At 38.8% G+C, this 25092-nt stretch overlaps 1 protein-coding gene across 1 annotated transcript in view; it reads left to right on the top strand.

Annotated features, from left to right (window-relative positions):
- CDH9 (cadherin 9) overlaps positions 1–25092 on the top strand; it is a 166044-nt gene that overhangs the window by 80990 nt on the left and 59962 nt on the right. The window contains exon 4 of the mRNA XM_089516586.1: positions 11567–11861. Within this exon, the coding sequence (XP_089372712.1) occupies positions 11567–11861 (295 nt within the window). The remainder of the gene's footprint in view (positions 1–11566; positions 11862–25092) is intronic.

Below are 25092 nucleotides of genomic sequence, written 5' to 3'. Positions count from 1 at the left end.
ACCTTATGAATTACAGACTACATTGTGTGTCTCTTTTTTTCTGCTTTGCATATCACAATTTGTTTTAAAATTTGATCAAATTATGTAGCAAGGTCTCCATAGCTGTACGACTATTATCAAAAGATTATACAGTGGATCCTTGTTATACGCTGGGGTTTTGGTTCAAAGATCCCCCCCGGACAACAAAATCCATGGATGCTCATGTCCCATTAAATATAATGACATGGCAAAATGGTGTCCCTTATAAAAAATGGAAAAGCAAGGTTTGATATTTGAAATCTATACTTTTTTTGATCATTTTCAAACCATGGATGCTTGAATCAATGTATAAAAAATCCGTGTATAAGAAAGGCCAACTGTACATACTCAGGCCTACCTGTTAAAATTTCATGTACAATGGCACATGAACATTCTGATCTATTTTACATGCAAGAAGGAAATAATATTCATGCTGCTAGTTATTTCACTGGGTTCCCCGCGCATACACTTGGCATTGCCATGTTTCATTGTGACAGCTAGAAAAAGTTGTCAGCTGTGTGTTTAACATACATATATAGTACAAACCAGCAGCCAGGAGGAATGTTTGGCTTTAAAACTGTTTCATCCCAACAGTCAGGAGGAGTGTCTGGTAGCAGTAGCAGCTTTAAAACTGCTCCCACTTGGCTTTCCATTAGCCTGGGTTCTAGATTTACCACTTATAGCAGATGAAGAGTGCTGACTTTCATTCTTCTCTTTTGCAACTATCCTAGCTTATTTCAAACAACAAGAGAGATTGTAGCAGATTGATTGATTGATTTCACAATTTCCAAGTAACCTGTTATTATATTGATTATTGACTTCATTCATATTAGGCATTACAACGGACTTGAAGGCAACTTGGTTTCTTGAGTTGGCCTTTTATTGCGCTAATTTAACAGCTTATTGTTCTTTGATGTTGGATGGTTATTACTGACTTCATTGAGTCTAACTGTTTTGAGCCTGGCAATACTAGGGACTATTGACTGTTCTAGCTTTTTTATATTTTCTTTTCTTTTGCTATCTGTTTCTGATCTTTTTCTTGTTAATTTATTTTCTTCTATGGCTCCTACTATTTCTCCTAATTTGATTTACATTAAGTGTCTTTCCTGTTCTCAGCTCCCTTTCAGTTGCTCTCGTTGGAACTGTTGATCGGTTGGCTGGAAAGCAACGACAGTCCATGACCTTTCTCTTGCTAAATCTCTTCATCTTCTTGCTCTCGCTGAAACCTGGCTTCCAACTCATGACAACATAACCTCTGCTGTTCTCTCATTTGGTGGATTTTGTAGTGAAAAGACAGATTAGTCTGGGATAACAACAGCCAATCACGAGCCAGCTGATGTCAACCAATAGGATGCTGGCTGTCGAAGGTTGAAAATTCTGTTGTGGCAGTTGGAATTTCAGTTAGGGTTTAGACTCCAGAGAGAGAGGGTTCTGCCGAGTCCAGAGAAGGACATAGGCTTTAGGAGTTCCAGAAGGGAACTGTGGTTTAAGTCTAGAGTGAGGGACTTCTAACCAGTTAGTTACTCCAAGTGAGGGAGTTTAATAATAATAATAATAATAATAATAATAATAATAATAATAAAGTGAGGGAGCTTGAGTGGCAATACTATTAGCTTGTAGGCTAGGAATATAAGTAGGAAAGGACAGTGTCCTTGAGAATTAGTAACTATGGAGGAATACAGACCGCCCAAAAAGGGCATCCTCCCACTGCCCTGGTTTGCTCCCTGAGGGAGCCTCAGCGGACAAACCACACGGCTCTGTCACAGAGCAAAAAGAACCTGCAAAAAGCGGGTTCTTCTTATGGTGCCTTTGTGATGCCGCAAGGTGCCAATGGCACACTTGCGGCATCACAAAGGCGCCGGGATGTGTGGACACTAGCCGTCCATCACGTCAAAATGGTGGTGCCCGTATGTACAGGGTGTCGCCATTTTGATGCCCTCGTCACGTGCGAGGGGTGAGTCATGTCTGGAAGCACCGCCCCTCGCACGTAATGACGGCGCCCCGTAGGGCCCGTTTGTACAGCGCCATTGATACTCTGTGGAATATTGAAGAATTCTAACATAGTTAACATTCAAAAAGTCATTTTACCAACTGTACTAAAAAACACAAGTGCCTGAGCCAATAGCGGTTTATTTTGAAATTATTCAAGTAACATCTGTTTAAAATACATGTTCAATAAAATTCAGCTTTTATTTTATGTATTTGTTTATTTATTTTGTGTGGCGACTCAGGCTGCTTGTCTTCCATCCAAGACCTAAACAAGCATAACAGTAATACTGTTGTGGTATAAATCACTCCAAGCCAGATTCCATTCAGTCCATATTTATGGCTTTGACACTGATTTAATTATTCACAGATTTGATTAATATCTTCTCTCTAGAAATCTCTAGGTCCTCCTGCATGACTCTATGGCCAAGCTCCAGAAGAGGTCACACTGGAGGACCTAGAGATTCCTAGAGAGTTGTTCTCTCAAGTAAACAAAAATGTGGTGTTTTTTTTTTTAATTTGTGTTTTTTCTACTTTTATGTGTATGCCATGCTCCTAACCCCAGTGAATGTGGACAGCCCACTGTAGTTCGCTTAAATATTAGATATTTGATTAAAGCAATTTCAAAGCTCCACTTAAAACCTTCACTTTTCTTCCCCTTCAGCTAGATTAAAGATCTTACCTTCTTGTAAGAAATTTGCATGTTCTGACTCTGTATAAATGGGTGTGTGTGTTTATGTTTGTGAAAATTATTGCTATCTAATGTATGGAAAGAAAAGCTAAAGCAGGGGTGTGGAAGGAAAAATAAATCACTGTGAAAGGGGGGAAAAAGAAGTTCGGGGTGTCACATTGTCTGATGTTACCTACATTCTTGTTATGCCATCTGGTGTTTGTTTTGTTTTTTTTTGTTTTGTTTTGTTTTGTTTTTATTTATATACCGCTATTCCAAAGATCATAGCGGTGAACAGCAAGTAAGCTGTTTATTTGCTTTAATGGATTCATAACCCATCTTTCTCCAAGGCAGCTATTTATAGTGCTGGATGACCTGAATTCCCAGCTTTTATTTAAAAAGTAAATATTTCCCCTTTTAGAAGCTGAGATATGCAGTCAATAATCTGCTTACTTGTCTTGCAGGAGACAAGCCTGCTAGAGTTTTTCACAATGTTTGATCAATGAATGAAGTCAGGATGATAACTGACATCACATTTTTAGATCCCTGAGATTTCAAGTTGTAGAATGACCCATCAGCCTCTGCATTACATACACAATGTGTATTCATGCAACATGACATTGGTTTTAAGGGATTAAATTGACATCCCACAACCATAAATGCTAGAATATCCTAACTATGTATTAAGTAAAGCTGCTGCCTCTGTTCTCTTCCACAACTGACAGTATTTTATTCTTTGTAACTGCATTTTTTAAACGTTTTTACATTGAGAAGGCAATGTCAAAGTTTGTATGGCTGAGAAAGAGGGAGGGATGAAGAGAGAGGAAGAAAGAATAAGGCCTCCTTTCAGACTAACTTTTCCTTTTAGACTGTGTCCAGTAATCCAGGAGTGAGACCCATTGATCTGGTAGATGATTGATAGATAGATAGATAGATAGATAGATAGATAGATAGATAGATAGATAGATAGAATCATCTAAATAATAATAATAATAATAATAATAATAATAATAATAATTGTAAGCCACTCCGAGAGCCTTTAGGGCTGAAGGGTGGGGTATAAATACTGTAAATAAAATAAATAAATCTCATGTCTAGGTAAAAATGTATAGGATTGTACTATCAAATGAGTTTGTTTAAAGGGAACTATTAAGTTATTTTTAAAAAGCATGGTTTATGTGATGCATACTCTCTTGTAACTGCCACCAAAACAAATACTTATGTGACTTTGGGAACCCCAAACTGAAGCAGACCTTTTTCAAAATTTCTGTTTTAAAGATATTGTGGTAATATGGTAATGTGGATGCAATTCAAATTTCAGACAAGCTTTTGCTTAAAATAAAATCAGGACTTCATTGAACAGATGTTTCAAACAAAGCTTTCTTGAATAAATGTAAATAAAGTAATTGTTGTTTATGGACCTCGTGTTACTTATTTCAGATGATATGTTTTCTTTCTTAATGTTAACTTTGGCCCAGTACAGATTGGCCTTTTAGCACGTAAGGAATTCGTGCTAGGGTTGCCTCGGGGCGTCACTTACAGACGCCCTGCAACCCAATACGTATTCCTTACATCAAAATGGCGCCGCCCTGTACAGATGCACCATTTTTTGTAGGTTGTTTTTCTGCCGGTGGGAAACCATGAGGTTTATCCGCTGCGGCTTCCCACCGGTGGAAAAGGAGGCACCAGCAGAGCATCCTTTTAGGACGCTCTGTATTGGGCCTATGTTACAATATCAGTTTCCTTAACAACTGTCCACAGAGCATCAATGGCGCTTTCCAGACCAGCACTTTGTGCTGGCCTAGATACATGCTAGGGTTGCCTGAGGGTGGCGCCACCGCACGCCCCACAACCCTAGCACATCACAGCTGTGTGATAATGGCAGCGCCCTGTATACATGGGCACCACCATTATGACATCACGGCCATGCCACAGCCAAATGGCCCAGCATGGGCGTGATGTCCCTACGACACTACAGGGTGCTTGGGTTGCCCTTTCAGTGGCGCCGGAAGGAGCTCCAAAACAGAGCTCCTTATTGGGGAGCGCCTCATTCCTGCAGCCACCAAACGGCTGCGGGAATGAAGCCAGGGAAAAGGGGCCCCTTTCTCTCCTGGCAGCAGCTCCCCGGGGTGTCCTGGTGCATGAAGCCCCAAGGACACCCCTTTTTGGGACCAGGGAGGAGCGGCATTTTGCTGCTCCTCCCTGGTCCTGAAAAACGCTGGACTGGGCCCTCTGGGCTGCTGCTGTGGCTGCCCTGGCCCCAATACATGGCTCAAAGGGGCGGCTACAGCCTGCCCCAAATGGGTGGTCTGTATCCAGCCACTGTTACAGTTTTGGAAACTCACACTGTCTTTTTTCCTGCTTAGCTTCTCTAAGCCTAACAGATAATCCTGCCACTCAGGCTAACTATAACTAGCAGGTTATTTCCCTATCAATAACCCCCTGCCTTGGAGCAACTATTCGGTTATAAGCCTCTCAACTCTGGACTTTAACCTTAGGTCCTCTCTGGAACTCTCAAATAACACATCCCTTTCTGGACTCAGCAAGACCCTCTCTCTCTGGAGTCTAAACCCTAAATGAAATTCCAACTGCCACAACGGAATTTTCAACCTTCCCCAGCCAGCATCCTATTGGTCGACATCAGCTGGCTTGTGATTGGCTGTTGCTATCCCAGGCTAATCTGTCTTTTCTCTACATTTATTGTTCAGAGACAAATGTTTCTGAACTTCATTTTTGAAACAGAATCCAGTTATTTTCTGAGAGGAAAGGTGTTATGTAGACATATTATTTAGTTGTGATCCTCTATTGTTATGTAGTATAATGACTCATAACACTTGACATTTTTGAGAGTTTTTTTCTCTTTTTTTGGTGGGGGAGGAGGAATTTAAGAAGCAATTTCCTACATTTATTTCATAATCCTTACACTGACCTCAGGTCAACATGATTGTTCCCATTTTACAGATAGGAAATACTGCACCTTCCCTAAAGGTTATATCTCTTGACTGTATAGTGTTAAAGATTTCTCCTATCCTGTAGAAATTGTCCACAACTGACCAAGACCTTGGACTTCTTTCAGGCCCATTTCTTCCTAGACTGGGGGGAAAGTCCAGCTAAAAAGGTTGCAGAAGTTGTGGCAGCGGTTTCTGTAAATCTCTCAAGACCTAGACCCCTGTCTTCTTTCTTACCCATTTCTACCTACTCTTGGAGAATAGCTTTCTGAATGCCTTTAGCTCCAAGGATTGCTGCTGCTGGTGAAGAAGGTGCCCACAAAACCGAAAGCCTAGATATATCTGGATGATGATTCCTGAGAGACTATAGTAACAAAGGTTGATGGTGCTGAGCAAAACCACAGTTGGGTATCTTCAGAAACCTCAAGCAAACTTTGTGGACTCTCATTGCCAGGAAAGTTATACATGGTGAACGTCTACAATTTTGCAGTCATTCATTGCACAGGAGCTCTGCAAATAGAAACAATTTAGTGCAATTTTGAAATAGGTGTTTCGGAATGGGGAAAAAGTACGGTATACGCTGGCCAGACTTGCCATGATCCAGCACATCAATTGCATAATAAGCAAATGCTTTTCATGAAAATATGGTTGCCTGGATTTGAGTAAAAGAATATGGAAACTGTGAGAGAGGATCTTACTACCTAGTAAGGTAGGAGAGAATATTCTGGAGTTGGAAAAGCTAAATAAATGATGTAGTGGAGGGAATGAAAAAGAATTGGCATAGAAAAGATTGATGTTGAGACTTGTGGGCTTTTAACCAAAAATCTGGGTACTTTTGTTAACCCTCAATATGAAGAAATTTGCAAAGGTTCGGTTACTCTTGAAAAACTCTATCTGCCTTATACATGTCAATCTATTCTCAGCATGGAGGGTGTCCATGTTGTATATTTCTGCCACATAAGTGTTAACAATCATAAGTCTCTTGGGAAAACAAAATACAATAATGCCAAAAGACCCAGCAACATAAATTTCTACCATCATGGTCGACTGTGCATTGATTCAAAGTCAGCATTTTAAGAGTTAAGGACTTGGACCTGGGTAGACATTCAAAGCATAATGCTTGGGTGGGAGAGGGATCGGTTTCAGTTTCTCCCACATTTTAACATTCTTAATCTCAAATTCTTTCCATCTGTTTTAACCCCTTATTTGAGTTTTTAAGTGTGACTCAATTTTATCTTTGTATGTACGCAGACATTCTGATATTTTTATCTTGTTTTTTATATGCTGTAATTTTCTGACTGTATTTAGTATTCTATTGATATGGCCAGCTGACTAATCAATAAACTTGTTGTAAAGCAAAAACATGAGGAAATTTACAAATGTTAACAAATGTTGTTCAGAAAGAAATGGAAAGGTAATTCTCACCCTTTCCTAGAGGTAGGAATTCCTAGAGGTAAGGATCCATGCTTTCACTATGAACTCTCCATAGAAAGCAATAGAGAAACATAGGAGAATCAATGCATGCCAAAGTCAGATGAACCAGACAATGGCCTTTCCAGTCCTAGTTGTATCTAGGAATGTCATTAACCTCCCTGCTCTTGTCCCTTGTGACACCCAGGGCGTACTGAATAAAAAAGCCAACAAGTCTTCAAGTTTCCATGATGGCTACATTTTCTTGGTATTTAGTTGTAAACAGAAATTTTCATGCACATCAGCTTGCTCCACAGAGGAAAATAAAAGTATAATGCACATTGAATTGGTTGTAGCACAATAAACAGAACTATATAAACAATTTAAACAATGCTATATGGAATTATTGGTTAGAAAAAATGCCGCTCAAGGGATCAGTTTGGTGAAAAGCTGCCTCAGAATTGAAAGGATTCCTCCTTTTTCAGTTATTTTTGAGCAGGATCTGTGGAGGTTGGGTGAAGAACTGTTAAATTTCTAGGTCACAATCTTGTAGGTGCATTATGCCAGGATGACTATGCCAGGACATTGTAGGATATATATATATATTTTAAAAATGTCACAATCACAGCAGCTATGAAAGAAATAAGGCACTGGAGAGAAGACTACATGAAGCTTGAAGATTTTGTCTGCCTTCCTCATCACCACCACATGGCCTTGGAAGAAGTACAACCACCAGCTTGGTGTCTTGAGTCAGAGTGAAAATTGATTGTCCATGTGAAAGTACAAGCATCTTTCCCTTATTAAAATAAGATCTGCTTACCCTTAGTTATGTTGCACATAGTTAAATCTTACTGGGCCCATAGAAGCACAGTAGGAGATCCCTGGTTGTCTAGAAGAATTAGAGAAGCAAATTAAAAAGAGGAACACAGGAGACAAAGCAGAAGAAGCCGGGGAGAAGGAGAACAAGGATGTGACAATCTCCAAAGGGAAGAAGAAGATTATACAGTGGGCCATCGGTATCCACAGGGAATCCATTCCGGATCCACCCGCAGATACCAACATCTGTGGATGCTGAAATCCCATAGTATTCAATGGTGGTGTGGCCATGCAGCTGTATCATCATTGAGGACAATGGCACTTACTCCCCCCCCCCCCAAAAAAAAGACAGCCTCACTGCTCACATCATGGCAAGGGGCTTCCTCCTCATCCTCCTTTTCATCCTTCTCCTCTTCTCCATTCACCACTGTCGTTGCTTTTTCTCTTTTTCCTCTCCCTTTTCTTTCCTTCTCCCTCTTCCTCCTCTTCGCCCTCTACTCTTCCTCCCCCTTTTCTTCCTCCTCCTTCTCCACCTCCTCTTCCCAACCTCCTCCTTCTTTCTCCTCCTCTTCTTACCCCGCTCCATTGCCACCACTGCTGCTGCTTGTCCTCCTTTTCTCCTTTCCTACTCATCCTTCTCCTTCCTTCTAATCTTCCCCATCTCTTCCTCTGCCACTGCCACTGCCCTGCCTATGGACTTGGTAGGATTCAGGGGCATGGGTGTGAATAAAATAATAATAGACTAATGCAGCTATACCAGCAATGTGAAATTTATTGTAGCATAACAACAAGAGTCCGTTTGGCAGGATAAAGAAGTAAATATCTGAAAATATTGATAAACATACATAACCACCCTATTGATTATGTCAGAAACTGATCTATATGTTAGATCCATACATATAGTCATGCTTATACTGAGTGAAATCAATGAGAGGTTTAGAGATGACTCAGTTATTCCAGTGATCAGAGTGGATGTGATGGGGGGGGGGGGGAGATCTGGCTGTGAGGACTATTAATCCATAGATTTGTTGATTCAAACAGATCTATTTTGAATATTTTTTTACATGCATATTGGCTGTGTTTATATCCCACCTTTCTTCTGGCAAGCACAATGTGATATATAGCTCTCCTCCCCACTTTATCCCCCAACCATCATGTGCATGGGGCAGACTAAAAGTGAGGTTGACTCACTCAAGGCCAACCAGTGAGTTTCGTGGTTTAGTGGGTGCTTGAATGCTGATCTCCCACTTCCCTGTCCAATATTCTAATCATATACAATACTGTCCTCCCATTTGTATCCACACCATTATCTTTAGAAATGTCCCTTTACTTGAGTAATCCAAACATTTGCTGATATATCATCGATCAATTCTAAGTCTTCTTACTTACAGAATTTTTTAAACATATGTTCCATGTCTTATCACTTTCAGTGACTGTGTCAAATATAAATCGAGCCTTTATTACTAATGAAAAAGAAAGATTACATAATTATCTATATAAAAGCTGGATGCCAGTATTCTGTCACTTTCTTGCAATGTGGGTGGCAACTTGCTTTCCTTAGGGATGAGTAGATGTGCAGGGAGCACACACATTGACAACACAAAAGGAAGAAAATGACATAAAAGTACTCAAGGATGTGGAAGCCTGGGCATCAACAACACTCACTAGAAGACTCAGTAGCAGCTACAAGCATGCGATGATTCTGAAAGTATCAGCTGAACTTCAAAAATAAGACCAGGCAATTTGAATCTTCAAAATCCAGGATGAAGGGGCAGAGGATCATTGGATGTGGAGATTTGCAGAAGCTTACCTTTCACAAGATCACTTGACTTTGTCAACAAATCAAGGTTTTATTCTGAGGCAGCTGCCTTATGGCAGAGTCAGTGTAGTTTCATATCTCTTTAACTGTCATGGCTAAATGCTATGGAATCCTGAGATTTGTGGTTGTGGCACCAGAGTTCTCTGACAGAAGAGGCTAAATATCTCACAAAACGATGTATTCCAGAATTCCATGGCATTGAACCATGACAGTTAAAGTGGTGTCAAACTGCATTAATTCTTCAGTGTAGATATAGCCTAGATCTATCTAGTCCAAGTTTGGTGTTCTGTGTAGCACTTTATATAGCCAGTATGCCATAGATGTCATTTTCTTCACAATCTTTTCATCTTTTAGAAAGCAACTGGAGTGGGATGAAGAAAAAAGAGCAGAAAATCTCATGGATCCAGATAGACCAAATTTAGCTCCTAGCCCACAACTGTCTCTGAAAGTGTCCATTTACATACTTCACAAATTGTTTTAATGTGCTACGTCAAAATGGTTAATTCGATGATAGTTCATTTTTCAGTGTGCACTGCATGTGTGTTTTTTGCTTGCTTGGAGCAGTGTCAGGGTTCATTTAGGTTTAGAGAGGCAGACATTACATTCAAAATATTTAACCTAGGGACTCTGAAAATTAGCTATATAGTTATTTGTTTAAGATTAGTTTGGCCACATGCATACACAAGCCCAAGACTATCATTTTATAATAATAATAAAATTTTATAGTGTGCAAGAATACCTGGCAAAAGTTTTAGACTTTAATTTGCCTCTGCACACTATGACATGAGCTTCAATACAAAACAGAGATGTGTCTAATCTGCATCTCCAAAGATGTTTTGAATTTTTGGTTCTCTAATAGTAGCTTGAAGAGCCTGGGTTTAAGCATTGGATTACAACTCTGGAAAGCAGGATTGAATCCCATGGAAGGGACGTGGTGACTTAGAGGTTAACACACTGATTCTGATAATTGCAAGGTCAGCAGATCCAGCAGTTCAAGAACCAAGTCCAATGGGACGCAATGAGCTCCTGTCAATAGTCCCAGCTTCTGTCAGCCTAGCAGTTTGAAAGCATGTAAATGTGCAAGTAGCTAAATATGTGCAACTCTGGTGGAAAGGTAATGGTGTTCTGTGCAGTCATGTTAGTCATATGACCATGGTGCCATCTTTGAAAATGCTGGCTGACAATCAGCACCACTCCTTACAGTCGGACACAACTAGACAATCACGTCAAAAGGGGAAACTTTACTTTTTACCTTTGGACATGGAAACCCATTCGGTGATTTGGGGCAAGTCACTCTCTCTCAGCCTCAGAAGAAGCTGCAGACAAATAATCACTGAGCAAATCCTGCCAAGAAAACCCTGTGATAGGTTCATGTTACGGTTCTCGTGAGTCAGAAGACACAACAGCAATGATAGCAGGCACACAACAAGAATGATAGTCGCTTCCAATTTCTCACAACAAATGTCCTTTGAAAGCCCTTGTGAAACTTTTGAAGCACAGTTCTCCAATTCTTACCATGGGTTTTATTTTATTTATCTTACTGAAATCAAATTGATAGGTTTCTTCCACAAGACAAGTTTTTGAATATCTGTGGGGTGGGAGGAAAGAGTTATACTACTTTTGTCATCCTGTTAGCTTTAAATATGGCCATCTTATCTCTTCCGCCCTCTTGTCTATTTTATCAATTTATTTAGAGTTATTTTGCATGTGTGACGAAATTCTTAGTTTTGTAATTTTCCCCCAACAGTGAGATGGAAGATAACCACTGGTGACCTCAATTACAGGCAAGATTTGTGGAGGCTTATTCATATGTGCTGAGAGATTTGGTCTGTAATAACTATGCATATATTTATGGAGTCTTCTCTCTTTCTTCCCCCACCCTCTCTTGTTTTCCTGAAGCTGCACACTGACCAAGATAAAGGAGATGGAAATTTAAAATACATATTAACAGGAGATGGGGCTGGCAGTCTATTCGTTATAGATGAAAATACAGGAGATATTCATGCAGCAAAAAGGCTGGACAGAGAAGAAAAGTCCCTGTATATACTCCGTGCCAAGGCTATAGACAGAAATACTGGTAGACAAGTGGAGCCAGAATCGGAATTTATCATTAAAATCCATGATATCAATGACAACGAACCTAAATTTACCAAGGACATTTATACAGCCAGTGTTCCTGAAAAATCTGTAGTTGGTAAGTATAATTTATTACCACATAAAATATATAAAGCTTTTTTAAAAGATTGAAGGTTACATGACTTCTAAATAGCACCCAAGAGACTATTTGTGGCATTTAAGTAGTAATAAAATTGCTGTAAATATCTTCTCAGCTCCTGTTTGTAATCAATATTTTTCCACCCCATTGGTTACCATATGGCTTTCACAATCCAATGGCATATGGAAGCACAGCATAAACTTCATGGTCTTTCCAAGTATTTCATTTAGTACCAAAATACTGAAAGCAATGCTGAACAAGGTCATACATCTGCATGGTCAGTGATGGAGCTCTATTTGACCTCTTCATATTTTAGGGTCCTCTCAGTCCTCCAACCTTTCATAGGTTGGAAAAAATGAGTACCCAGCTTCTTGGGGGCAATTGGCTTACACATTGTAAACCACTTAGGGAGTGTTAATTCACTGATGAGTGGTATAGAAATGTACTTGCTATTGCGTCCAAAGTGCTGGAATGGCAGAAAGCTGTGAGGAGTTTTTCTTTTCATTTTTCACCCTCTAAGAAAAAGCAATTTATAATAGGGATATGGAAAATGTGGCACATGAACCACATAAAATCACTATGGTCATTTTGAGGTTTTTGAATGTTAGTCAACATGTAGGTAAATCCAACTGATTCAATGGCTCTACTGTTGATTCAACTAAGAATAGAAACAAGGCCTGTATCTGTTGACAGGGAAGGAATGTCAGAGCAAGGCTGACCAAAAATCATGTTTCAAGAAAAAGGGCTTGTAATAGAGGTAGAGATAAGTGATAATGAAATCTATATCTGAATCTTTTGGGGGAAAAGGAAGGCAAAAATCCCTCCAAGAAAGTACAACATTAATAGATGGTCCCAGAGAACCCCGACTCATCACATTTCTAGTAATTTATATATGAGATCATTTGCTAGCCCATATGTATGAAATATTCAGTTGCAACTGACATGCTAATGAGGAAACACTACCATTAGACAGAACAGGCAACCACTTCAGATATATGGTATCATGAAATAGTAGCAATTTATTCCTTGCTTTCACACACACATACATACACACACACACACACACACACACACACACACACTGCTGACTTAGGGACAGAACAGGCTCCCCTTCCCAAGGCAGATTGGGGCTGCAGCAACCTCATTCCCCAATCCACATTGAAGCTGCCCAGAAAAGGAGTGGCAAAGAGTCACTCCTTTTTCAGGCAACAAAAAGGTGGCTTTTCCTGCCCATCAAGGCCAGAAGCCAGCTTTAAGACTCTCAGGCAATGTGCGGCCTGTAAATGGCATGTCGCAGGAGTGGACAGAAGCCGGCCCACATGTGAGCAGCCAGGCAGATTGAAGCTGGCTTCTGGGCATCTTGGGAGTGTGTATCATCTGTATGTCAAGCACCCAAGCCAGCTGGAAGCCAGCTTTTTATGTCAGTGTGTTTCAGCCCTTAGTTGCTGATGATACATTGACTTGGATGGGTGGAAGATAATAAAATGTTCCCTTGCCTTACATAGGGGATCCATTCTCCCCCCCCCCCCCCCCGCCACACACATACATAAGGCAAATACTGCGTATGCTTGAGCCCCATTAAAAATAATGGGTCTCATGCATGTGGTGTGGCACAGTGCACGCACCATTGCCAGTTCCGTTGCACTGCTTTCAGCATCATCTAAAAGCCGCATATAGCGACCCCGCGTATGACACAGGCTCACTATATCTGCTGATCTTTCTCAGGCAGAAAAAAAATATCTTTTTTCAATTCTGAATGAGTGCACATAGAAAGTTCTTTTCAAAATGACAGTAATGTGTGGACCGTTTACAGAAGTCATATTCATAATATTCTGTCTCTCACACACTTTAATTTACAGTAACTATTTTCAGTAGCATTTTGAAACAATTTATGCTGAGTAGCTACTTTAACTATATACTTTTAACTATGCGCAATGTCAGCTTGGCAGATGTATCTCAGTTTGACATCTTAAATTAGTGTTTATTGGAATTCCTAGATATAGGCTACAAGAAAAGCCAATTTCAGCAAATCAGACTTGAAAGGAGAAATGACAATTTAGGCAATCACAGTTGAATTAAGTGGCAGTGTTTTCTTAAATATAATTCAAACTATGTTCCAACACTCAGATAGGATGACCTTTCAAAATCCCTGAGGAGTACTTTACTTTTAGGCATATTGACAACAAACTGAACATTTTAAGATAAACTCAGTATCCATCTAAGGGTGGAATACAGCTATGTAAAAACTTGGAATAATGGTTCTATTTGGTAGGTGTCCTATATTTTAACCTGAGGAGTCCCCCTGTGGTTCAACAGATGAAGATTACAGATAACCTAGGCAGTAGTAGTTTCTCCCAGGCATCTTCTTGTTGTGCAGAATAGGATGATGAATAAGGACTGTGTGGATGGTGTTGGGCTGAATTTCCTATCAGACTACCTGCATATCTAGCCAACAACTTAAAGACACACTTAATACTTTGAGAACATTATCTTTATTATAAAAAGCGGGGGTCTGCTTTACTGGATTTTGTTGTTGTTAACTGCCCTTGAGTCAAACTCATGGTGAACTGTGGGTGAGACATCTCCAAGTCAACCTCTCCTCAACTGTCCTGCTCAGTTTTTGCAGTTTCAGACCTGTGCCCCTCCTAACTGAATTTAACTGTATGGTATGAGGTTTCCCTCTCTTTCTGCTGTCCTCTACCTTTCCTAGCATCATTGTCTTAATGACTTATGGCTTTATATGATATAGCCAAAGTGCTATAGTCATCCTGGCTTCCAGGGAGACTTTGGGCTTAATATGTTCTAGAACCCATTTATTTGTCTTCTTGGCCATCCATGGTGCCTTCAGCACTCTTCTTCATCATCACATCTCTAAAGAGCCAGTTCTTCATCTCTTGGCTTTCTTCACTATCCAGCTCTCACATCCATGCATGGGGATGGGGAATACAATGGCTTGGACAATTCTCACGTTAGTGTTTGGAGTTATATCTTTAGGATCCTGTGCATTTCTTTCATAGCTGCCATTCCCAATCCTCTTCTGATTAATTGTTTGCTGTCTTCATTTTGATAAATATTTGACCCAAGGCATGGGAACTCTTTGACTATTTCAATTTTCTCATTATCTAGGATGAATTCTTATAGATCTTCTTGGTCATTATTTTTGTTTTTCTAATGTTCTACATTAAGCCTACTTATTATTAACCTTACTTGGCACTTCCCTCCTTGATCTTCTTCATAAATTGCTCCAGGCCTTTATTGGTTTCTGCCAGTAGTACTGTGTCATTTGCATATCATAGGTTGTTAATGTTCCTTCCTCTGATCTTCATTCCTCTTGTCTCTGATTCTGTGCCTGCTCTGTACATGATATTTTATGCATGCAGGTTGAATAAATAGGATGATAGAATTCAGCCTTGCCTGACAGCTTTGTCAATTAGCAACCACTCTGTTTTGCTGCATTCTTGTCCTATGTACAGGTTATGAATCAGGGCAATCAAATGTTGTTGCACTACCATTGCTCTAGGAGCAAGTCATTCCTTTTTATGTTCTATGCAGTCAAAGGCTTTCCTGTAGTCAACAAAACATATATAGATTTTCTTCTGGGATTTCCTGGTGTGCTTCATTATTCATTGTATGTTTGGAATGTCAAAGGATTAGATTTAGAGTCCTTCAAGGCAAGCATCCTATTCCCATAGTAGTCACTTGGGTGCTGCAACAAAGCCTAAGCATAAGCCATTATGGTAGGTGATTTTTTTTTTTTTAAGTGTGAAGTGTCAAAAGACTGAATATTGCCACTGTCCTTAATGGCGGTGGGAGGAGATGTAATTTCTAAGACAGTATAACCTAACCAAGTTGGTATGAATATCATAACAGAAAATTCCAGACACAGTTATTAAGTAGTTGTCATTCAGCAACTAGCGAGCATGGGCTTATCAAGAAAAAGTTATATCAGGTCAGCTTTATTTCCATCTTTTAGATAAAATTACTAGTCACTTACATCAGGAAAACATAGTGAATGCAGCATATATTGATTTCATCTTACCATCGGATAAGTTTCTCCGTGTTATTTATGTTGAAAAGATGATATAACATGGACAATTTGATAGACATCCCTTCTGGGCCTCATCTAAATGCTCTATTTGAAAATACTTTGTAGGTGAATGAAAAGCTTGCTGAGCAGCTATACACAATTAATGCTCACATGTGACTCTGCACAAAGTTCTTAAGGGGAATCCCAGGCTCTTTGCTGTTCATCCTTTTAAGAAAATAGAGCATTTAGATGAGGCCCAGAAGGGATATCTATCAAATCTCCAATGACATGAACCTAATAAGGGTACAGAATGTACAAGAAGGAAACCTTTTCACATGGAACAAAACTTGAAAACTGAATACCCTATTAACAGATATAGCATCTTACATTTGATTAAAGAGAATTAATTACTTACATAGAATGGAGGGAAGCTTGTTTGTCTACAGTATATATGGAAAGGATATGGCTATTTTAATTAATCATATGCTACATTGTAAAGTACCTGCTAAAGTACTAAAGCATTTAGTACCGGCTAAAATGCTGATGCAGTACTAGACTGCATTAACAAAAGCATAGTATGCAGATCATTGGAACTAATAATCTCCAAGCCACAAACAACATCTGAAGTCCAGTTCTGCCTCCCATATTTTATAAGAACATTTTATCAGAACATTGAAAAGTGCATTGTGTTCACAGGAGCAGGACAAAGATGGTTAAGTATCTTCTGTAGTGGTTTGAGCATTGCACTAGATGGCAATGACAAACCCCGCATGAAGAAACTTGCAAAGAAAACCTCAGGATAGGTTTGCCTTAGGTTTGTCTTGAAGCCATGCAATGACTAGAACAAATCAAATCCTACGAAAGCAGTTGAACTGTTGCAGAATGAGATATTTGATAATATGAATGGAAATAATATTTGAAAATATTTGAACAGAGAAAAAAGCGTTTCCTGGAAAAAAATGTTGAGGAGAATGCTGAACAGACAAGGACCTTTTCAGTTTGGAAATTCTTGTACACAAAACATGTATTTGTACACACACACACACACACACACACACACCACACAGTAAATGCCATTTTCTGTGCAGCAAGCAAGTTTCTTCTATGGAAAATATAATTTGCTGTACAAAAACGATCAGTGCTAAAGATGATATTTTCTGCACAGAATAAAAGACTCTATTTGTCAAAAACCCATGCATATTTTCCCTCCAAAATATAGTCCTCAAAAACTGTTTCATTGTCAAGGATTTTATTTCAGGGAAGAAAATGGTTAAAAATGTAAAAATGGCTTTTAAAAATCATTTTTGCATAGCAGAACAAAGTTTACAAAGATTTACATCCCGAGAGACGTCATTGACTATCTAAAAAGCAGTTATACAGAAAAGTCATGTACTCTGTTACTCAAAAGGACAGGACTAGAAGCAGTGGAAGGATATTTCAGTGAGAGCTGTTCAGCAGTGAAACAGAAGTGTTAGGTTCTTCTTTGTGGTATTGGAAGTGGTAGGCTCTTCTTTGCTCGAGGTACAATATTTAGCAAGATGCTGGATGACCTTCTGGATTATATCCTGCACTGAAAAGATCCCCAGTTTAGATGGTCAGTCAAGGTTTGTTCTGGGTTTACAGTTTAACCAACAGTAATTGATACTTTTGAATATATAGCCTTTAAATATAAGTGATTCATTTAGTTAACATAAAATGTGCTTGTTTTATTAGCTGCAAAGGGGTTAATGGTTTTATGGAGCTGTACAGAGCAACTCCAGAAGCATTTCCTGAATAGCTACAACCAGGTCAGCTGCCATCAGTGTGCATGTGAAGTTATTTTCCCTGTCTTTGGTTCACATTTAGTTATACTAAGCCAATTCATCCAATGTGGATAAGGCTTTCCATAGTTGTTCCCATTATGCTTGAATTTTCCTTGTCCTGAATAATTTGAGGTCATCTGAAAATCTGTCTACTGAAATAATCAATTATGACTCCAGATTACTTACCAAAAAAGCAGTTTTCAGTAGTGTGAAATACCTGTAACATTAGCATACTGCATAATGAAATTGCACAGTACAACTGAAGGCAATTTTATAAACTGGAAAACAAGGAATGATTAGGACTTACTGTATGTATTCTACTATAGATTGACATCATGTATAATTCAAAGGCAGGTTTGAGGGTCAAAATTATGGATTTTCATATGACCCGATATGTAGAGGGTAAAACCTAGGAAGATGTAACAAAAGATGTAAAGGCCAAAGCAAAAGAAACTGATGCCAAATAACCTACAAATTTCTGGTAGGCACAACTCGTTTTGCTTGCCCTAAAGGCTGGATGTGAAATACAGTAAATTGTGGCTGTGTGATATGTGAAGAAGAAGACCAGGCAGAGGCTGGGCTAAGAGAACTCATAGAAAGGATGAAAAAATTCAAAAGGCAGAACAAAGCAAATGGTGACTTCACAAGCAGAGATTATAGCCTTTAATTTTAATATGATAACTTTGCCTGATTTTAACCCAGAAAAGGTGACAAACATACACACATGTCTTATTCGGATCCTTCAAAGCTTGATTCCAAAAGCCAAGAGCTGCCATCTCTACCATTTTCCCATCCAGACATTCAAAACATCAGAAGCAGCTCTGAAGCAAAGACAGTAGAGGGAATTAGTGCTTCTTTTAAGTACTCCTGGGATAGACCAAGTGCTCACCTTTCATTGCTCTACTCAGAGAAGAATCATAGAATCATAGAGTTGGAAAAGACCACAGGGGCCATCCAGTTCAACCCCATTCTGCCATGCAGGAAATCCAAATCAAAGCATCCCCGACAGATGGCCATCCAGCCTCTGCTTAAAGACCTCTAAGGAAGGAGACTCCACTACACTCCGAGGGAGTTTGTTGGAATGCTTCCAAGAGGATGTTTCCTTTTTTTTAATAAGAGTTAAAAGTACAGTATTTACATTGACCCATGGATAAGTAAATCTTGTTTTAGGGGGGTAATTGGTTAACTAAAATGTTTAGACTTATACATGAGTATATACAGTATAAAATGGTTTGGGGTAAGGTCATTAACTGAGAAGTGATCGGACAGCCCCAATCCTTGAGCATTTAACCCACTTGGAACAAACTGGTGAAGATAACCAGGGCCAGCTGAAGCCAACACTAGGCTAGTTTAGGCTGTGTTTAATCCAAAGCCTTACTAGTTCATGGATGGAGGAATTTAGTTCCGTCCTCTCACTCTTGCTGCATGACTGGGATGCAGGAGATTTGGAGCGAGCATAGCTCAGCCCCTCTCTCACCAATTCATCTTTTTTGATGGCAGAACTTAGCTACCAGACAGCTTCTCTTGGTCCTTTTCTGTGCTAGTATATCTCTGTGACCAACCAACAAAAGATGTGTATGCCTAAACCTGACATTCTACAATCAGAACATATTTGTGTAAGAATTCGGTAACTTGAGAAAGAAGGACGTTCCTGATGAGCAAGAAAATTTGTTCTTACAGCTGTAACAAAAGTGGTATTCAAATGTGTGTGAATTAAAATAGTGACAATAGACAAAACAGTTCCCTGTGACTTAAGAAAAGGAAAACAAAAATAAAATCAACACCGAATCTGGGATTCATCTTGTTAGAGAAATTTTTTTTCCAGTTAATTCCATCTTGTTGCCACATCAGTTTGTGATTAAAACAACAAAAGTCCACAAAGAAAACACAAAACATGAAACATATTTGGTCAATATACACATTTTGTTTGCACTTTGGACCAGCGTAGACATTTTGCATACAATTCCCTAACATATACATTTGTATTCAGACAACAGTATTGCGAAACCATATAGATGTACTTCTTCATTAAATGCCTTTTTGAAGGAAGCAACATGTAATTTTAGCAGTTTTCTTCCCACTGTGAAAAGTTATTTGAAAACCACAGTTATCAAACCCTATTTACAATTTTGAAATTGTTCTTTATAAAACCTGCACATGGGAGTTTTGTACAAGAGTAAATATTTTCTGCAAGGAAAACAGCATTTTATGTACAGAAAATGCTGTGTTCTATGCAAATAAACATTTTTCCAGCATAGGGCTTTCCTTTTTCGAAGCTTTGACTATCAGCTTTGACTTATCAAAACCTATATAATGAAATCAAAGGGAAACAGACTCACTATTTCTCTCTTTTTCTCACTCCAAAAATACCCCTGTAAGAAGAGCCTTATTTTGCTATATGTTAGGATTTCCCATGAAAACATGATGACTTGCACAATTATTGCTTATTTTGTTTTTTGTTGTTGCTGCAACCCTCCAGAGTGCTATTATACCTCCAGTCCTTATAAATATTATCATTGCATTATTTTCTGTGTCGTGTGGCTTAAACTTTTAAAAAAAACATGCTTTCTAGTTTCATCTCTGGAAATTGCACCATTTCAAGAAAAGGGAAGGGGGGGAAGTATATTGAACCTGTTTTTGGATTGCAGTATACCTATTTTGCAGATTGCTAAGATAAAGTCTCTCTCTAAAACAAGAGAATAGCAGATCAGGCAGAGAAAATATTGTTACAGTAATCATAATAGGGCTGTTCACTATACATTGCTATGCATGTCTGCTCAAAAATCCAGGAGAATTCAATGTTATTTATGGCCAGATATGATATCACCTATAAGATTGCAGTCTCGGTCTTTACAACATAACAAAAGCGAGCTTCTCACGTGCTTCTTTTCTCATCTCACCAAACCCTTCCTGTCAGTGAAGAGATCATAATTTGTATGGTTATTTTTCTATCTTCTTTTCCTGTAACTTTAACATAAAACAGGGAAGAGGTGCCACAGCCAACCAGTTCAGACCTGGAATCACCTTTCAAGCAACCCATAAAATATTTTTAATAAATAAATAATATCTGTACTCTGAAATTATTTGATAGATGAGTTTTCCTATTCACTTTTATTGGCGTATTCCTCTCCTCCATCAAGTAAAGTTCAGTAATCTCTGGACAAAAACATTACAGGCTTGAAATCCACACCTCAGCACTTTTCACTCATACCTAATGCTGACACTGCAGTGCAGTATTAAGGGACATGTTCTGCACAGTTAGAGCCGACCTCCTTCAGATAAGATGTTAAGTCAAGGTCCCTTCCCTTCATCTCTCATATGGCTTTCACAGGACAAATTTTAAAATCCCATTGATCTGCAGTGTGCGTATCGGGAGGGGTGGGGTAGGTGGATATTGAGAATTGGTTGAAACATCCTGTGAAGAATTCCCTTTCTTAATGTGACAGCTACTATTATCAGATGCCTATTAGGAATCTTTAAGCATATAATTGTAAAGAAAGAGCCAAGTTGTCCAGCCAATAAATGACAATTATTTTCATAAGGCAGCAGCTCTCAGTATATATAATTGTTAGGAAAATGCTCAATTCTCAAGATTTCCTCCTTTAGGGATTTTTTTGTACTTCAATTTCTTTGTCAAGAACCTATGCATAATAATTAGGATTCTGGGCCACCTATAATGGAAGAACAACAGCTCATAAAATACACAGGCAAAAAATAAAAAATAAAATGGTGAGGGATCAGACAATATGTTTTTTGTTTTTGTTTTTTAAATGTTGGACCAGATGAACAGAGTACAACCCATAACATGTACCTTTTCCTGGATGCTAAATAGCACAATGAAATATATATCTTTAAAGATATGCACATTATTTTTTTTTTCAAGGAAACCTGTCTCCCTTTATTCATTTTTTCAAAGTGTGGGGGACAAATTTATTTGGGTGAAAATATCTACAAAAATACCTGAAAATATTCCTGTGCTATAAAACACTGTAAAAACAGCCCAAAAAGATATGTACAAAGTTTACGGTTAAACAAACAAAACAAATATCTTTGCAAGCAGATGTGGAAACTGGCAGAATTAACTTATTCGTGGAAAATAATGTACCATTTACAGGAAACAAAGCAAGCAGATTCACTCTGTCCTAATCTTCTCACTTACATATCCCTAAACAGATTCTAGAAAAGCCGAATGTTCTCTCAAATGCACTTTATAAACCACACCTGTCCTTCTCAAATTGGTGGAGACAGTAGAAGAGAAATTGTCCCATTCACTCCTATTTTTAAAATACAATAAGCAATAAACAAATCTATTTCTTTAAAATGTTTCTAAAAATCCCATTGGGTGAAACTATTCCTAAAGAGAATCATCATACCTCCAAAGTGACCTGAAGCAGCTTTATTTTGGCCTGTCTGTATGGGCCCTTAGTTACAAGCAGGCATCCTTCTGTATTGGCAGGGCTTGGAATGCCCAGATCTATGTGGACTCCTTCACTCATTTACTAACTCCTCACTTGGGTGCAGTAGAGGAAGATGGAGAAGGTAGCCCAATCTACTATTAGCTCTATTAGCTCTGGTGCACCATGGCAAATCAAGATGTATATTTCCATCTTTGCCAGCATGGAGTGATTTACCTTGGTTGCTGCTGCCTTCTCCCAGCTGAGCTCAGCCATGAGATCAACAGTGAGAGGGTAGATCAAGTTACTCCCTCACCTTTGCTTGACTATAGAGCAGCCTTGCCACTGGGACTCTGCTGGGGGAGAGGGTGGTAATCCCCTTTACTAGGATAAAATACTCCATTGCTGGCAATCACAGCAAAGGAGATAAACAGCTTAAATCCTGTGTGTTTGTATGTGTGTGCATATGCACCAGGGGGCATTAAAACACATTCTAAAAAAAATCAATAGATAGTTGGGTACGGGTGGAAGAAGACATTTATCTTCCTTCCTTTACTTATGATCCCTCACTGGGATGTGGAGGAAAGGAGCAGGTCAGATAGGAAAGACAACCTATGAGAATCCAAGTAAGCAAGATTGACTAAGGATATTGGGTGATAGATTTTGGCGTGTGGGTAAGAAAAAAAAAAACACATCCTTTTTGTACTGATTTGAATTTGGACAAGGAAATATATATTAGCCAGTACAGTCTGACTTCTATTTATTTTGAGTAAGTGTGGCATTAACAGTGCCATTGTGGGATCACTGAAGAGCAGGAAAATATGAGGTCAAGTTTGTCTTTTTTTCTCAGTGTAGACAAATCGTAGAACTCAAAATATCTTACACACTTAAAAGATTACAATTAGAAACATACAAAAAGTGAAATTAAGCTATTAGTTATGAGCTTCAATCCTGTTGGGGATTTAGGTATGTGTAAACACTATAGATATAGTGCTATGCAATGAATCCTGCCCAAATCCCCCCACTCCACACTTTCTGCGCAACAGCTACTGTGACTGATGGGGATACATCCCCTGTTGATCAGGAAGTAATTCTTGAAAGTTTTTCAAGGGTTAAACTTGACTCACAAACAATTTTCCTATGTGAGGATGAGATTCCATACATATGATCTATACCAGGGGTAGGCAACCTTTTTGACCTGGGGGCAAGAAATTAAAAAAGCCATCAGTGTTTGATCAGCTGCCACAAATGATTGTCACATCTCTACATGGGACTTGGGGGGAGGGGGGTCATGATTGCCTTTCAGAGGGGAGCAAGCCACGTATTGGGTTCCAGTTGGGTCTGCAGGTGGTTTGAGAAGGGGACAGCTGAGAAAGAAGTCAAGACTTATGCTGTCTCGACTGATCCCACAATAGGTTGCTCTTCCCTCTTGCTCTTTTCCAAGTTCAACATAGTTTAAATAGATTCTAGTTTAAATAAAGTAGCTCTTATTCAACTCAGTTTCCTGTGTTTGGTCTTGCTATTCCATGGTTTGTCAGAAAGTGTATCTAAAAATATTGGGACACCCTTATGCATGTTTTTTAACTTTCCCCTCAAGATTTGTTGTTGTTCGGCAACAGCGCTGTACAAATCTCAACTGTGATTAAAAATCTTACTGGCCTATTGTTCCATTCTTATACCTTGATTCAAAGCATACACAGGGGTAAGGAAAAGATCTGATTTCATAATGGGAACAACGGACCTTTTGGAATCAATTACGAACATGGAGGAAAGGCGAATTGGAAATCAGTTTAAATTGCAAGTAGGAATGAGCCCTTTGAATACAGACAGAGTCAGAGATGTAATTTGGTTCAGACAATTTACCCGAGAGTCTCTGAAATCTTACAGGGAATTAGTTATCAAGCAAGTCAGGACTCCATCTTTAAATACTGTTCTGAAAAGTGCTTCTTCATTGCTCAAAAAAAGAAATAAATCAAACAATTAAGACAAACAATAGAAAGTATACAAGATTTTTCTTGAAGTTGCTTTTAAAATGAATTTCAAGTAGGTGTGGTTTGATATTGTTGTTGTGGTGGGGTGCCTTCAAGTCATTTCCAGTTTATGGCAACCCTATGGTGAATGAATCATGGGATTTCTTGGCAAGATTTGTTTGGAGTCGGTTTGCCATTGCCTTTCCCTGAGGCTGAGAGCATGTTACTTGCCCAAGGTCACCCAGTGGGTTTCATGGCTAAGCTTGGCATCAAACTCTGGTCTCCACGCAGTGATGAAAAAGCTACACCTGTTCTTTGCTCTGCAGAGCCATGTGAAAAAGAAGCAGGGTCTGTGTCCTCCAGTATCAGGTATTTGCCTAGTACGAAACTATAGGAGAAAAAATGCACAAAGAAATAAGAGGCATATTAACCATTTAAAATATAAAATTACATTATTATATTTCATGAACAATGTTTGTTTTCAACAAAGCCATGGCTTATGTTTTAGTCTCCCAAATCGATGGCAATGAATTTCTTGTGGGAAAGCAGCATTATGGAAAGTTATTAGATAGTTCCTCCTCTTCCTTGCCTGGCTATATAGAATCACTGTTTCAATTCTGGCTATTGGTTTATGTAAACAATATTTTAGATAGGGCTTTCAATTGAAAACATATCAACCTGACTGACACTTTCCACATTAATTAGTGAATTAGAACTCAGTTATCATATCTCCAAATTTACTGAATGATTTTTCAGTTTTAAAATTATAATTTTTAAAGCTGTGAAATGTGCATAAAATAATGTATTTTTCAACAAAATGCATGTACAATATGTATGTATGTATATTTATGCAGATTTATTTTAAAAAAACAAGATTAATATAGAAATGGGATAGAAAGTGTTAAGAATGAACACATGCAAAACTGACATGAATCAAAAATAGAATGATCTTTTCATCACTATCTTCAGCACAGACAGTTTGCTATTTTGACAATTACCGTCACTTAACATTTGAGC

Source organism: Sceloporus occidentalis, unplaced genomic scaffold (genome assembly GCF_023333645.1).
Source record: "Sceloporus occidentalis isolate IW3139 unplaced genomic scaffold, rSceOcc1.0.p SCAF_3, whole genome shotgun sequence".
In the NCBI taxonomy this organism is placed as follows: Eukaryota; Metazoa; Chordata; class Lepidosauria; order Squamata; family Phrynosomatidae; genus Sceloporus; species Sceloporus occidentalis.
This window is presented reverse-complemented; position numbering and strand designations above follow the sequence as displayed.